General features: G+C 46.4%; 1 protein-coding gene across 1 annotated transcript; it reads left to right on the forward strand.

The window, feature by feature from the left end:
• Positions 1 to 3,586: 3,586 nt before the first annotated feature.
• On the forward strand, positions 3,587 to 6,235 carry LOC123646073 (spermatogenesis-associated protein 31E1-like). The gene has a single exon (XM_045562714.1). The coding sequence runs from the start codon at positions 3,779 to 3,781 to the stop codon at positions 6,170 to 6,172; it is 2,394 nt and encodes a 797-aa protein (XP_045418670.1). The 5' UTR covers positions 3,587 to 3,778; the 3' UTR covers positions 6,173 to 6,235.
• Positions 6,236 to 17,310: the final 11,075 nt, after the last annotated feature.

A 17,310-nucleotide genomic window follows, 5' to 3' on the forward strand; every position in this document is an offset into this window, starting at 1 on the left:
GTCCCAAAGTCTTTGTGTAGTTTAAACTTTGCTAAGTCCAAAATTATAAACGCTACACACTTACAGAAATATCATTTGGTTTAACTACCTATAATTCTTTGATAATTAGAATTGTGAATTTTAAATAATTATTTTAACTTTAAGTGTGTAGGTCCCTCTGATTGAAAGTGGGGCAGAAATAAAAAACTTACTATTAAAAATTTACAAAACTAAATAAGTGTAAAAGAAATTTAAGTTCTGTCCCTGCATGGATGTTAAGACAAAAACATTGTGTGGGAAAGCTGGAGTTGAGGACAAAGGAGATTCTGAGAGTAAGAACCCCTGGGCCGTAGCCAAAATTCCAGGGTCAACTTCAGATTTTCAAGGGCTATAAAATAGGTGGACCTCAAGCCAAGGTCTCCGATGGATAAAAGGAACCAAATAATATCTGGCCCCAGGGGGAAGGAATAGAAAATTGACCAAGGTCTATATCTGACAGGATGAGAGGGTGGAATCCAAAGGAGGGATCTGGAAGGCCCAGGGGGTGGAGGGATGAGCAGGGCTGGGTGGGGGGGAGGGGCTGTGGTTCAGCCTCCTCCCCACATCATCAACCCCACCCTCAGGAGCCCTTTGTGATGAGGGGCCACAGCTCTGTGATGCAGGCCTGGGCCTAGTCAAAAGGCCCAAAGGCAACGCCCAGGGCTCAGTTGCTTTAAGGCGACAGTGCGATTCAGATGGAGAATTATCCATTTCCTCTGAATACCCATAGCCCCACATGGCTAAACCCCAGCTCCACCTCCTGGATGAGGGATATCATCCTGGGCATCCTGTGTGGACTGGGGCTCTTCCTCCTGTTACTCCCCTGCCTTGTGAGAGATCCATCCTCACCGCCCCTTGTGAGAAATCCATCCTCCCCACCGACTGGGCAGAAAAGAAGCATCAGGAAGGTAAGGAACCCTCAGCCCAGACCCAACAGAGAATGATTCTCTCTTTTATTTCTATTGTTATTTCTACTTTTCCAAATAGAGAGACTCCCGGGGTGGGACATTGGCTCACCCTTCTAGGCACAGGCGGGGCAGGCTGGGGAAGAGCGGCACAGGGTTTCTATGGGAAGCTCTCAGGCCACCAGTGTGGGTGCACAAGGGGCGGCACCAACGCGGGGCCTCAGGGGCCAGGGCGGGGTTACGAGAGAGAGAGAGAGAGAGAGAGAGAGAGAGAGAGAGAGAGAGAGAGAGAGAGAGAGAGAGAGAGAGAGAGAGAGAGAGAGAGAGAGAGAGGGGGGGGGGGGGGGGGAGGGAGGGAGGGAGGAAGGGAGAGAGAGAGATATCTCCGTGGGAGGACGGCCCTGGGCCCTAGTCGCCTCCCTGTGGCTGGTGCCTGGACCCCGCTTTTCCTCCGTGTGGGGTGATCCGAGGGCTGTGCTGAGCCCCTGAGAGCCTCCCATCAGGGGCTGGAGCGGCCTCTGGCCTCCTCAGGAAGCAGAATCCTGCCTGACAGCTCAGAGGGTGAGTTTCTCGAGCAGAGGAACAGTGACAGAAGACACCCATGGTGATTTCACGCAGAAAATCCCTCCTGTGTTCTTCAAAGGAGAACAAAATATTTTTCATTCACTTTACAAATGAGTAAAAGCAAAGCAAAACCAAACGCAAAGCTCCATTAATTCGGTGCAGAAGGTCACGTCCTCCCTGAGCAGGGAACGTCTGCAGCTGGGGAGAGGCGGGTGAGGACTGGTCCCAGCCCCTCAATCTTTCCTGTCTCTCAGCGTCAGGTGGAGAGGAGGGAGCGGCCCAGGAGCAGGAAGAAGAGCTACCCTCTAAAAGGTAAGGTTCTGCTGCTCCACCTGGAACCCCCAGGGCGGGGACTTAGCCTCACTGTCTCTGAAGGATGCTCTGAGGAAGTCAGCTGCAGAGGCCTGTAGGGGCGTCCAGGGAAGGAAATCGGAACCCAGGATTCTTCCCAGATCCCAGGCTGGGCATGAAGCCAGGTGGGCGGGGAATGGGTCCTGCCCAGTACGGGCCTGGATGCGGAGGTGGGGTCTCCAGGCCCAACTGTGGACAGCTGCTCAGCCTGGTTAAGGCTGGTTCCTCTTTGAGGTGACCCCTGTCTTCTCCCCCACAGGGGGATGTGAGGACCCTGGGGGATGGATGTGGGAGCACTATGTACATGATAAAGCACTGAGGACCACGCTTCTTGCTGCCATTCCTGGTGTCACGTGGCCTTGGACACTGAGGCATGGGCTGCAGGGTCTAAGCCCCCACAGTCTGCCCTAGAGGGGCACTCAGCCTCCTGTAAGATCTGCAGGCCCCTCCCTTCCCACCTAACTCAACTCCTGATTTCCAGCTCATAGAGACCGCCAGAGGGAACTGGAGTTGGCTCAGGATCTGACTTTGCTTCTGCAGTGGTGAGGAATTCTCCCCTTCTCTCCCGGTCCTCCTTCCTATCAGGGCCTGGGATGCCACCCCAGGGACTGGGACTGACTTGGGAGGGGAAGATCAGGGAACCCAGTGGGATGTGACTAGAGCCCTGGGGCTGGGGAGAGGTGGAGCTTTGTGATGTCACTGTGGGAGCAAAGGAAGGGCTGTGGGGTATAGGTGCCCACCCCTGCCTGGCCCCCTGGCCCCATCCACCCCTGCTATAGCTTGTGCCTCCTGTCTCCTATAGCTTTCAGGTGAAGCTCCCTGACAAGGGGGGCTTTCATCAGCTCTCATGTCCAGACCCCCCGGGGAAGGTGTGCAAACCAGCCCCTGCCAGAGCCCACCGGCCACGTCGGGAGCATGTGGAAGATGCTTCTCCTGCCACCTCATCCCCATTGGCATCCCCAGATTCCCTGGCCAAGAGCCCTCCACCTCTGGCCTCCACCCTGTCACCAGGTCCGACAGCCACCCCAGTTTGTGCTGGGTCACACTCATCCCCGAGTGCTGCCCAGCCGCCAGAGCCTTTGCTGCCCCTAGAATGCCCTTCACCCCAGCCACAGGCGTTTTCACCTCCCACACCTCGGTCCCCTGCTCCTGTGGCCTGCCCTCTGCCTCCTCCTGACTCCAGCCTGGCTGAGCCTCCATGTGATTCAATGGCACCCCCACTGGGCACTGTCCCACAGAGTTGTTCTCCACAAAGTAACAACTGTTGGTTGCCTCCTCCCATCTCAATGAACTCGGACCTTGGTCGCACAAGCAGTGCTGTCTCAGCCCTCTTCAGGTGGCAGGTGGCTGCCACAACTGGCAGAGGCTGGGGCCTCTCCACCTCACCCGAGAGCAAATCCCAGCAGGGTCATCTTTCCAACTACCCACCAGAGGCTGCCTTTGGGGTAGCCGCCACACACACACACAGGCAGCTGGAGGCTCATGGCCCCTCTTTCGTCAACCCTGATGACCAGAACCTGCTGGAGACACTAATGGATAAGAGGCAGGAGAAAGAAAAGGAGGTGTCACCTCTGAAACAAGTGAGCCCAGACTACTCCCAGGGTTGTCTGGGGAATATGGTAAAGTCACAGAGCGGAGATCAGGACACCACAACCCCACACTGCTTCTGGAAAATAACGGACAAACCAGAGCAGCTGCCGGGTCCTCAGCAGCTCTCCCATCCCAAGGCAGTGGGGGACCATTTACAGCAGAAATGCAGCCAGTTCTTTTGGGGCCTCCCCTGTCTGCACAGCGAGTCCCTGGTGGCTGCTGTCAGGGTCTCTGGCCCCCCATTAGAGTTTCCCTCTATTTCATTCAATGGACTCTCTAACTCCTTTACGGGACAAATTCAGACTAAGCTACCTCTACAACTCTTTCTGCCCCAGCCCTGGCCCCACCACATGGCCGCACCCCAGCCCCAGCCCCCACCTCTGGCTGGGATCCATCCCCACGCCTGTCTCCCACCCTCTCGCTCAACCCCGCCATACTATTCGCCTCAGATAACTTTCTGTGGAGTGGCTTGCCCAACAGCCTATATGGAGGCCCAGTTTCCTATCCCAACTGCTGTTCAACAACTAGAATGTCACCTTCTGAAGAAGCAAGAAGAAAGCAGGAGGGCCTTACCCACTATAGTGAAAAAATCTCAGGAAGTCTTTAGCCAGCTCACTCCCGACAGCTGGGCCTCCCAGACCCACAAGTCAGTCTCCAGCGGCCCAGGAGATATTATCAACCTTGAGCTCTGGGAGCAACATCGACGAACAAGCTTCACACAACACCAGGGCACACTGCCCTCCGGGAACCAGCCGTCTCTGGGCAGGGTGCAGCCTCAGGGCAAATTTCCAGGGGCAGGTCGGGCAAAGGAGGAGCAAGGGTCCTCCCAGCCCTCAGCCTTTGCAGGTGGAAGCAGCCAGGATATACAGGACATGGAGTCCCAGGGCCCAGAAGTATTTCAGATAAGGAAGTCCCCAAGCCTGGATCTGGGGTACTGTCCGGGGAGTGATTCAGATCTATTTTTGAATTCAGACAGCTCCTTAGTGGTGCTCCCAGGGGCCAGCTCTGAGGAGGAGGCAGAAAGCGACTGGATGAAGGCCTCAAGTGACACAAGAAATGACTTACCAGGGAGCCCAGACACGGAGCATGGACAAGACATCCTGAAAGTCCACTTGAGCAGGAAGTTGGGGCAGATTAAGGAAGGCAGGATCCCTGTAAGCGTTCGTCATTCCAGGCTTGCTACTGACCAAGCCTTGGCCCCTTCTGAAAACTCAAACCCACACAAAGAAACTAGAACTCTCACATCTTCAGAGGGTTGGGAATCCTACAAAGACACCTCACAGGAACTTCTCCCTGATCCAGGCAATAAGCATGTGCTAGAAGCACATGTTAGAAGGTTGTGGGTGAGGCACAGGTGGGGCCTACTCCTCAAGATCCTCAAGATGAAAAATCTCTTTATGTTGAGAAAGGCTCAACCTCCACCCCTTCCACTCTCCACCTTTCCCTCCTGGGCCACCTGTGAATTTGGGGACAACTCCACAGCTGAGTTTGTCAATTTCCTGGGAGAAGATCCTTGGGCTGAGGAGACCAAGGAGCCAGTGGAGGCTGAGGAAGAGAAGCCCCCTGCTTGGAAAGCCACCTTGGGAGCCAGTGTGAGGACAGACTCTCACACCTTTAATCTCGACCTGAGCTCAGGGTCTCTGAGGAACAGCAAAAGCTCCCAACCCTCTATAATTTCTGTCACCCAAGACCCAGAAGAGCTATGCCTTAATGCAACAATTGTCAGTGAGTGTGAGCTTGCAGTGGAGGTGGAGCCAGAGAAGCAGCCTCAAGGCCCTGCCCCAGATGTCCTCCTCCAAGACCGCACCACTGGTGTCATACTTGAAGACTGTGACCCTGACATTCTCCAGGCTGCAGACATGTGGGCTTTTCAGACCACTGTGTCCAGCTCCCACAGCAAGTCCAGTGCTGGCACCCGGGGGCCATGTGAGAGTCAGAGCAAGCAGTCTGGCCCTACTGACAAGAGGGAGCGCTGTCAGAGGCCCAAACCAGGGGGGCACAAACAAAGGTCTGCAAGACCAAGGACCTCCCAAACCAGTGGTATAAGCCAGCCTTCCCAGGATAGGGTATTAGCAGAGTCACTAAGAACAAAGTCATCCCAGCTCCTGCCAAATGAAGGACAGGCTCCTACAGGGAGCCGCTTTGGGAACAAGACGAGGCAGTTTCTGCAGTGGATTTTCCCCAAGAAAAACACAGGGCAGGAAGAGCCCCGGCAAAACTGCAAGCCTGCATCAGCCACTGTCCAGTGCTCGGGACCAGTCACAGGCAGATCATTTATGGACACCAAAACGGATGAAGTGCAGGAGCTTGTGACCAATGTCGGACAGATCCTAGAGGAGGAAATTGGACCTAACCATGAACTTCTTCCCTCAAAAGGAAATTGGTACAAAGAAGAACTCCAGGCCACAGGGGGTGGGCATTGCAGCTACCACAGAGGTCCCTCCCACCCAGAGCAAAGGAGGGTGATGAGTGATCCTGCCTGCAGTCACCAAGCCACCCCCATGGGCCGTAGCTCTTCTGTTAAGAACAGGTGTGTACAAGACAAGAACAACAACCAGGGCCCCCCAGCCAGGCCCTGCCAGCATCAGCCAAGGGTGGCAAGAGCCTCCAGCCACCCTGTCCACTGCCCCAGGCACTGTTGTCTACGTAGAGGTGTCTTGCCTGGTCAACCAGATCATACTTCTCCCACCTTTCCTGGTCAGCAAACTTTTTTCTCAGAAGTCCAGTTCAGGCAGAGAAAATGAGTTCTGTCCTATGTCAGCACATCCCCAATATGCTAATGGCTTCCTTCTACTGAGATGTGTAACCCTTCCAAATAAATTGTGTGTTTTCTCATCAGAGGTGATGGCTTCTGTCTCTGGGGTGCTGAGGCACAAGGAAGGGGTCGTTGTCCGCTCTGCCTGTGTGTGGCTTCTAGAAGGGATGGGCATAGAGGCTGACAGAGCCTTGCACACCCACCCTCATCCCGGGGTCCCTCATTGCACCTTGTTTTCACAGCTCGGTCATTACAGAGCCTTCAAGACAGTCAGGACAGGCAAACCCTGTGGAGACCCCACCCTGGGATCTGGCTCACCCCATCTTTCCTGTTTTCCCTCTGCTATGAACTTTGTGCAGTGGTGGGGGATGGGTTTACAGAGTCCTCTTAGGGTGGAAATTCCCCTTGGGCTCCAGGAATGTGGGAGCCAAGCAGCCTCCACCCCCAAAATGGGCTGGGAAGTTTTGGGGGTGGGTGTGCTGGCCCTGGGTGCAGGTGCAGCGAGATCTGGCCCCCCTGGCTCTCATGGTGGTGACCACACATCACTGTCTATAGTCTCCCCTCCCTGCCCGCTGAAGGCTGGAGTAGAGATGGGCCCTGCTGGGCCCTCTGGGCTCAGCTTTGCTGACAGGAGTGCCCCCCTCCTGGCCTCTGCCTTCCCCTCTGGCATGACTGTGTGCACAGGAGCCATGTGAGGGTGGCACATGGAGGACAAAGCTGGGGCGTGGGAGAAGAAGAATCTGAGAGGTGGGAGCCAGGAAGGCAGCAGAGCTCATGGGGCCCCTATGTGGTGGCCACCCCATGCCCAGAGCCCTCTCTGGCCAAGGGGGTCGGGCTGCAACCCCAGTGTGGAGGGCAGGGCCAGGGGACAAAAGGCCTTCATGCAAGAAGGTAGCTTTTCCCATGGCATATGTGACCAGCGTGTCTGCCATCCCTCTGGAATTTCAGAAAGGACCAATGGATGTCAGGCAGGATCCCAGTCTGGTGACCATTACAGACATTTGGCACCGGGGTAGCTCCCCCCGGGCAGGGAACTTGGAGGGCTAGGGCTGGCCATGTTCCACAGCGAGTCTCGGGGCCTCACCTGCCCTGAGGACTTCAGGGGACAAGGGGGCAGAGGAATGTGGACACACAGGGGCTGGAAAGGGTGGGGGTAGGGGCAGGCACAGATCCGGCTGCTGCTGGGTGCAGGAGCACCCAGGCTGCTCCTTGGCACAGAGATTCCCCCGAGGCCTGCCTTCCAGGAGACCTGGAGACTAGCGCCGGGGCGCTCCCACAGAGTCTACGCACAGTTCTGGGGGGCCATCACAGAGCCCCCCAGACCCACAGAAAGCTCACAGCCTCCCACACAGACCCCCCACAGAGACTGCACAGAGACACCAGGCGGGATCTCTCACAGGACCACCCAGTCCCCAGGTGATGGGACAGTGACCTCGCACGGAGCCCTCTGCACCACCTCGTGTTGCCCAGACCCTGCTGCACAAGCCTGGCACAGAGGTTCGCACAGTCCCCACACCGCCCTCCCCCACAGGACAGACCCCGGGACCACGCGCCGCCTCCCGCGCCCCACAGAGCGCCACAGCAGACCTCACAGAAACCCCCACTGCCTCACAGAGTCCTCGCCGCCCTCACTGGGCCTCCCACAGCGCCTCCTGGACCTCAGAGACCTCCCCCCACAGGGACCACCCAGAGAGACAACACAGAGAAGTCTCACTGCCACACAGAGACCTCATCTTGCTCCATGGAGACCTTCTATGCAGACCTCACACAGATTTCACAGACACTTCACACAGAGAAGTCACACTCTCACGTCACCCAGAGCTTGCAGAAACCTCCTGCTGACACATGACACTGAGCCACCTCTGACAGAGGACTTACCAAGAGACAATGCACAGAGACTGCCCACTGCCCACAGAAATCTCCACAGACGCATCCCACAGAGCCCTCACATGCATTCTTCCTTAGTCGTGGATCTGAATCCACTTAGCAAAGTGCCAACACAGGAGGGACAACATCAGCTGCACCCCAACCTGAAAACTGAGACATTCAGACATTGTCAACATTGCCCCCAAAATGGGGTTTTCTGTTTGGGGAATTGCTCAAGAATTAGGGTTCTTTTGTAATGCTATTGTCTCTGAACAGAAGAATTACAGATTCCATGTGCAGACCTGCAAAATTCTTTCCCCCACGGGTTTTCATTAGCTTTAGCTCTGACCCACAATTTAGAGAATCACAAATTTTAAACATAAATAAAATGCTGCCAACCTCCAATGAGAGAAAAATATCTTATTTCTCTGGTTTTAGTTATTACTAGTGCAATAGTATCTGTGTCACTTTATTTATTTCACTGGGGACAAGACCTGAACATGAGATGGCTGACAAAGATTTGGAAACATGATAAAGATTTGCAGCAAATGGACCCTAGAAAATGAAATAAACCAGCAAAGAACTATCTGGACTCACACTGGCCTCGGGGGTGGGGGGTGCTGGGCCATTAGCACATTATTTTGTGCATGACAACTTGTGTCAAGCTTGTGGGGTTTTATTAATATTTTTAAATGAAACAAGCTAACAATCATGTAAAGATTTTACAAAAAGAGTCAGATTTCTGGCAATATTCCTATTTTTCCTCTGGTAAAATTGTACTTATTTCTTAAATAGTAATATTATTTTGTTTCTTAAAATGTGGTGATACCCTCAAATGATGATATGTATGTTTCCAGGATATGACAGAGTCCTATGTTCAGCCAACATAGCTAAATGGAAGAACTATTTAGAAGGATACATTTTTAAAATAATTCTAAGAAATGTACATTTTCCAAGACTTAGGAGGGCGGGCCCACTTTTATATTCATCATAGGGCTAAAAAGGGATACACTGCTTCAAATAGTTTGGAATCTTACAAAATATATTACTGAACCTATGCTTGAGATATACACATAGCCCAATAAAACTACAGGGAAGGGACACCTTAACATCCGAATTGAAGAAACTGTACATTTAGTCAGCATTTGTATTAGAATAATGAAAGGCCTCACTTGTTATTTACCCCACACTTTCCAAAGGGTGCACTTCAGCGAAACTCCGTATTTCTTGCTGCTCATAAGCAACCCATTGTCCTTGCCTTATGAAATTCCATTTTAATAGCATGTGTCACTGGTTAAGTCTCTCAGATTATCCATCGGGATGAAAGCATCACTGTCCTTTCTTTAAAAGGAGCAAAGCTGACATGAGGGCTCTTTAGGCCTAGTTGTTACAATCAGAAGTTCTCTTCTATTCTCCATAATTACATATTTATACCTACTATTTTTTGACTTTACTCCCTTGAAATGTCACTGAATCACAAAATGCTGGAATGTGGTCGTAGATATTCTCTAGTACTCTACTGGATTTTTTTAATAGTGTAGCTTATACAAGTTTAATCATCAGAACAAAATGGGACCAATGAGGGAAGATTTCATGTGGGAAATGCTTTACTTTGTAAAGTAGCGTTTTTTTTCAAATTCATTTCTTTAACAGGGTTAAACTAAGTCTTTTGAATTAAAGTTGTTCAGGGTCCCATGAAGTCTGAAAACATACAAACGTCCATAATAAATAGTTTACTGCTAAGACATGTTGAATGGGTTGTCCCTCAGTAGCAACTCACAGTTCAATAAGCTGTGCAAAAGTGCAATGAACAATGTGCATGAAAGCAATATGCCCACCAATCACTGAACATGCATCTGTCACATGTTGCTCAAATGATTTGTGTGTCCAATTTTCAAGGCATAAACTTGCACCTTTACCCCAGAAGAAATAATCAAAAAGGTTCAATCTATTTCAAAAATACTGTCAATATTTCCAGACTTTATGACTACCTGTATTTTATTTTTAATGATTCACCTACTGCAAATCCGATAAACATTTTACCACTTTACATAAACCAAGAATGAATACCAAAATGAGATAATGGAGAAAATAACAAAAACCCATCTCCTTTGTTTTCAAAATTTTTCACACCAAAATATTTTGCTGAAAATGAAGTGATTTTTTAATCTGCAGATAAATAGCTCTCTAAATGGCATTCAGAATCTATTATAAATGTGATTTTGAAATAGATTTTTATTTAAAACAGGTCTCACATGATTTTGAGAAATCATGCACTCCAGAATACAAATGTGGAGGTTGGCAATTATATGATGACTTCTTAATACTCTAGAGCAGCAGTCCCCAACCTTTCTGGCACCAGGAATCAGTTTCATGGAAGACAGTTTTTCCACGGACCAAGGGGAAGGGGAGGATGGCTTCAGGATGATTCAAGCACATTACATTTACTGTGCAGTCCGACCTCTCTTCTAATGATAGTCTATATTTGCAGCCACTCCCAAGCACTAGCATCACCGCTCAGCTCCACCTCAGAGCATCAGGCATTACATTCTCATAAGGAGCAACCTAGATCCCTCACATGTGCAATTTACAGCAGAGTTCGTGCTCCTATCAGAATCTAATACCTCTGCTGATCTGACAGGAGGCGGAGCTCAGGCGGTGATGGGAGGGATGGGGAGTGGCTGTAAATACAGATGAAGCTTTGTTCTCCCTCACCTACCACTCACCTTCTGCTGTGCGGCGCGGTTCCTAACAGGCCACGAACCGAAGGGGTCTGCAGCCCAGGGGTTGGGGCCCACAGTTTTAAAGGATAAAGATCTTTTCCCAAATAAGCTGACCAAAAAAATCAGTAGTCATTCTACATACATTATTAACCCCTAAGAGTGATTCCTCTTTATAGACTACAATATTACTGTCAGTTTCATATATTTTTACTTTATTAAAAACTCATACAGGAAGAAATATTTCCAGATAAACACAGCTACATTTCCTGTCTTGCACACACCAGTGGCATAATACTACACATCCAGATGGAGATGGATCTGTAACAGGCGCCACCAATCATTATCATTGTGCCCATGGTCACGTGGACGGCTGCATTTCCCAAAATGACTCAAGTGTTCTCGGGTACTTAGAGGTTTGCTGTGGCATCCCTCCCTCGAGCATTTTGTAACAGCCAGAACAGCACATTTCCACACATACATGCATTCCATGCTCTCCGCACACCTGGTCTTTCCTTGTTCTGTCTCTGCCTTGAACTTTGTGCAGCTGTGAGGGATGGGTTGCCAGAGGCCTCTTAGGGCAGAAATTCCTCTTGGGTTCTAGGAATGTGGGAGCCAAGCAGCCTCACACCCCCGAAGTGGGCCAGGAAGTTTGGCAGTGGGACTGCTGGCCCTGGGTTTAGAGGCAGAGAGATCGACCCCCCTGTCTCTCAAGGTGGGGAATAGATGACCCTGCCTGGAGCCCCCTCCCTGCCTGGTAAACGCTGAAGCGGAGGTTGGCCGTGCCTGCACCTCTGGGCTCAGCCTTGGTGACAGGAGTGCTCCCCTCCTAGCCTCTGCTTTTTTCCCTTTGAGGGCTGCAGCCAAGACAGGGCCAGTGGGGGTGGGTACAGGAGGAGGTAGAGGCTGGCCTGATCCCTCAGTGAGTCTCAGTGCTGCTTTTTCCCTCAAGGCCGGCAGTGGACCAGGTGCCAGAGGGATGTGGACACACAGAATCCAGGATGGACCCTGCCTAATGGGTGGGGGGCAAAGGTGAGCACAGGCCCTGTGCCCGCTGCCTGCTCATCACACTTGGGCTGCTCCTGGAGCCAGTCCTGTCTGCACCAGGGATCGAGCAACCTCCAGGGGCGCCCTCTGTGAGAGGGGCAAGGCCCTGGGAAGCTGGGGACAGAGCAGAGACCTCTGCCTGAGACCCACACGGAGACCTCACAGAAGAAAAAAGGAAAGAGCACATTGCTCTTGGCTCTCGGCTAATTTATTTCATACATGCAGGGGATTTATGTCCATCCATTAGCAGAGTGCAAACTAAAGCACTTTTGTTTTTACTTTGAGTCTTCCTTTCCTACTGTAACAGATGTATTCATAAATTATTTCATAGGTTTGATTTATGGTCATTACATTAATTCAGATATTTCATGGATAGATCTGGATCTAGATATTGCCTATAAAATTATTCCTCAGTGCTTAAGAATTCACTTTTAATTGTAAATCAAATGGTTAACACTACAAGAATGGTTTCCCTTTAATTGTAGGTTTGCAATATAGCAAATTAATGCTTGTTCATTGGAACTGTTAGATTGCATTTTGTATAAAATTACAAGTCATTGTTCTTATAATTAAATTACAGCTTGTGTTCCCTGTTGGAGTGGATTCATACTGGTAGTGTTTCCTTCTTTGGATCACAGCATTTGTAAAATGCCTTAATATTTTTGTGAAAAATTTAAATTATAAAACTATCTTCCAAATACTGAAATTCCATATGCTAGAGAAGATTTAGCTGGGCACATACTGTTAATAAAAGGAGCCTCTTGTCTAATATCTGGTCTTAAATTCTGTGGTAAATACACAAAATCAGTTTTGAACAAAGCCTTCTTCTTTATCAAGAACTCTGTGTGAAATCACTTAAACATAAAAGCTATGATGTAAACTGTTAGGTTTGTTCCAGGTGGGACCCTGAAAAGTATGTATAGGACAGAATGTCATTAATGCAAAAATTAGGCTTGTAAAACAACAGCCACAAGAGTCTGGAGAGTCCCCCTGAAGTTGTAAATCTTAAGAGACAGCTGCAGCCAGCACTCCTATCCCCCTGATAAGGACCAAACTACTACCCCCTGCCTTACCTCTACAGGATGAGACTGCTGCAGGGGTCCCAGAAATTGGTTGTTTAAGAAAATTTTTATTACAGTGGCTGTTCTGGCCCACTTACTTACTCCCCCTGGAGAACCTTCTATAAAACTCAAGGCTCTCCCCTTTTCTCTCATGGATGCCTTTTTCGGCCTCCACACATCTGCACCCAGATGCTCAAAGTAAACAGCATTTTGCTACACATGAGGCTCTTAACGTAAACAACTTTACTGACACTAAGGACATAGAAATTTAATCTTTCAGTTGTTATTTTTTTTCTAGTTATATGTCCAGGAGCCTATTTTTGAAACTCAGCTCTTGTGCTTGGCCTGGCAACTGAATCAAATCTATCTACTTAAAAAAAAAAATCTATCTACTTTATGGTTTTAAAATTGTGCAAAATTATGTGACTCTACAAAACCTCAGAGGAATTGAAACTGTGGAGGGAGAATTGTTCCTGTTTCCTCACTGACTGTCCTGCTTGGGTATCCTAAAAGAAAAGGACTTAAACCTGTTTGAAAAACAAATGTTAATAATCCCAATTATTATTCACACATGGCCACTGAACACCTACATTCAGCAAAAGGAACAGATTCCAAATGTGAACGTGGTTCTAAAATCACAACTGGTGCCACTTTAGTGACTCATCCTGCCTCCCTTATAGGATCAGCAAGTTTTTGTAAGGAACCAGTACTTGCTTTTATTTCTTCAGCTTGTGTTAGAGTGCCCAGCACATGACAAGGACTTGATAAATGTTTACTGAATTAAGTTGACCACAAGCTGGAGAGTGCCTTGCACAACTTTCTCAGATCTCCGGGTCTAAATTGTATTTCAACCCTGACATATATTGAACTTAATTTTTTTTTAATCTCTTAAAAACAAATAGTTTAATTTCATTTTTATCTGGAAAGAAAATACAAGTTTAAAATGAAATGACAAACAATTGAAATGTCATCAAGTGTCATTTTTTATGATATTATGCTTATTTGAAATGTGAAGATATAGAACCTTTATAAATTTCTGGAATCAAAGATTCCCATTGCAGATGGTAAGAGGCTGGTTATAAAATGTCAATTCATTAAATATTCCATTTTTGTTTTTAATTTAATGAAATTGTTAATGAGGAAAAAAATTTTAATATAGTCTTATCTATCACAAATTACCATAGATTTAAAGATTTTAATAGAAAGCCATGATGTATATATTTAAGCCAGGTTAAAAGTAAAGATATAACTATGGACTGGTATTCAGTGAATACAGCTTCATGGTTTTTAATTCTTTCAAAGCACATTAAAAATGATGTGCTGATAAACCCAAGTAAATTAACCCTTTTCCCTATAAATCCCTTTTTTGTTTTGAAGAGGGGAAATTATATTTATTGTTGTTTACCAAATCCTTGTGTGAAAGCATATCAAATATGTGTGAACTGCTACTACTGTACTTCTGATTTACAAACATTATTTTATTGCTCTTTGTAGAAATGATAACATGAACGTGAGTACCTATTTATGTGGGCCTTCAGTGGGTGAGCAGTGCCACTCAGAGGTCTCTGAGTTTTTCCGTCTCTGATTTTAAATAAGTTGACATATAACTACTATGCTCATAAAAATGAAGTAGTCCTGTTTGCCACTAAAAACTTTTTAAAGAAAAAAATGACAAAATGAAAGTGCTTTTTACATTTTATGATATTCAGAAATTAGGATGGAGAACTTTTAAAAATCCCTGAAGATCAAAGAGGCTATCTCTGCCAGTCACAAGTGTGGTTGGTGACATTCTGGGTCTGACTGGAGTCCCCACGGAACTGTTTCTCTAACTTCACAAGCCCTGCAGAAGTAGTACATGGTCAGAACTATGCCTCGGTTTATTTATCGTTTTGAAATAAAATCAAAATTTCAACCTGTAATCTTATCCACATTATTGTCTAGTGAAAGAGCCCTAAATTTCATAAGGAAAATAGATAAAGGAGGAAGGACGGTGTAGATCTGCCACTCTACTAGAGTGGACACAGAGTTCCCTTTGACTTGTGCCCTCACGATCATCGGTGTTTGTTGACACCTGCTTCATGCCAGGCTCTGGGAACGCACAAGTAAAAGGCACAGGTTGCAGGGGAGGGATACATCATTAAGTCGGCTGGCCTTACAGTTCTTGTCACGCTTCCTTTGAAAAGCCTGTTGATGCTGTTCTGTTATCTTCTGGGAGAAGTCTAACCAGGCTAATTTTTGTTTCCTTGTAGGTTTTGGTTTTCTAACTGGGTGCTTCTATTTTTTTTTCAATCTATCCCTATAATTAAGAAAGAAAATTACCTCAGTCTAGAAACATGTCCCTCTAGTGAATTTTGTCTGAAACGAAAGTAAATCCAGTGTATCTCCCTACTCGGTTTTTTGTTTTGTTTTTTGCTTTTTTCACTTTAAGAGAGTTATCTTATGCTCTTAATTTTTTTTCTCAGAAACACTTTCCTACCTCTATCATCTCCCCTTTTCTTCATGCTAGGAAAACTCCAAGTTAAATGAATACACATAAAGCAAATGGAACAGTACCTGGCACATAGAAAATCCTCAATAAATGTTAAATATTATTACATTAATGCAAAAAAGATAGGAAAATGTTGCCTCCAAAAAGTAAATAGTAGCTAATGATAGAATGGTGGGAGTATAGATGGTTTTTATTTTCTTCATTTTGCTTAACTATATTTTCTAAATTGTCCAAAGCAAATACATTAAGTATGCAAATAAAAACATCCTCCCCAAAAGCATACTTTCAAAGCAAGGCATCTAGACAATCAACTCACAGTGAAAAATATCAGCCAGGGAATTTAGTAATATCAGTCAGGAAGCAACAAACCACTCTATTATTCCTACCACAGAGTGTCACTGTCTAGAGGCTTATAGGTCTATCTTTGATATTCTGAACTGCACTAAGTATTAAGATTAGGCTTTTCATTGGAGAGAAAAAAAGTTTAGATCACTACCTTATACTTTATACACATAGAAACTCCAGATGGATTAAAGGTCTAAGTTGAAAAAACAAAGTTTAAAAACTGTTAGAAGAAAACAGATATGGGTATTTTTATGACCTCAGGTTAGAGAAGAATTTCTTAAAGATGATCCTAAATCATGAACTGCATGACCACGAAAACTAATTGTGGAAAACCAATAATCTGATTATTTGAAAATTAAAAACTCTGGAGTCACAACAGACACAAAAAGTTGAAACGTAAGTTATACTGGAGGAAGATATTTGGAAAGTATATAATAATAAAAGAGCAGTATTCAGAATAAATGAAGACATAAAATGGAACCAAAATGTTTGTACCCTCGTAATATACTGAAATACAATTTAAAAAACCTTTTTTTATTATTCCTGAACATCACATAAAATATTTGCACATAAAAAAACAAAGTACTAAAAATAAAATAAGAATAAACTTTTATATAATGCAGGGGAAGAACATAAAATTTATAAAATTTTGTAAGCACGACTTGAAACCACCCCAAAGTTGGCTAGATCAAGCTATTAAAACAAACATACATCTGTATGACAAACACATCTAAGTGAGGTTAAAAGAATAATAAACTGGCTTTGGAGGTGGTAATCCATGAGGCAACATATTTGACAAAGCATGAATCAATTCCTAGGTAGAAAGCACTCCTAAAAACAGATATGAATATTCTAGTACAAAAATACAAAGACATAAAGAAATACAAATGGAAACAGGCAAAAAAATGTTAGAGTTCAATGGTAATTGTAGAAATTCAAGCAGATTGGCAAAATAAAAAAAAGACTACCCTAATGAAGTCAGGGTATAGGAAACAGGTCAACACTGACTCTCTAGGATTGGTAACAATTACAATTTGGCATCACCACCAAAACGGACATACTTTTAACCTATCATTAAAAGTGGGGATTCATCCTGATGAAATAACAAGGCAAATACGCAAACATTCATTATAGTGCTTTATATAAACAGTGGTCTTAGAATTCGGGTCCATGGGTCCCTGAGCCTACTTGACAGGGCATGTAGGCAAGGATAGTTTTAAGAGAGTCAATTTCCAGATCCTCAACTTATACATGTACTTTCTTAAAACTGGTAAGTCTGTGAATGCCTCTGTGGTCAAAGCTTTGGGCCGCTTCTCAGCAATCACTCCACTTTTCCTTTCCAACTCCCTTTTACCAATTATTCTTCTCCTATTTTACAAAAGAAAGTCATCTCCTAACCACCCAAATCTTACTGTGGTGCATTGTCACGAGCTGAAAAAACCTGGGAAGGCAGGAGGCAAACAAAATGCTGATAGCTGTGGTAAATGTGAATGCCTCTAATAAAAATGCAAATTTTTAGCTTTTGTAAAATTACATTGATAGCTAATTACAAATACTTTTAGATGCTACATCACTATGTGATTTTTTTGTCATATAATTA

This window comes from Lemur catta, chromosome 10 (assembly GCF_020740605.2).
Source record: "Lemur catta isolate mLemCat1 chromosome 10, mLemCat1.pri, whole genome shotgun sequence".
Classification (NCBI taxonomy): domain Eukaryota; kingdom Metazoa; phylum Chordata; class Mammalia; order Primates; family Lemuridae; genus Lemur; species Lemur catta.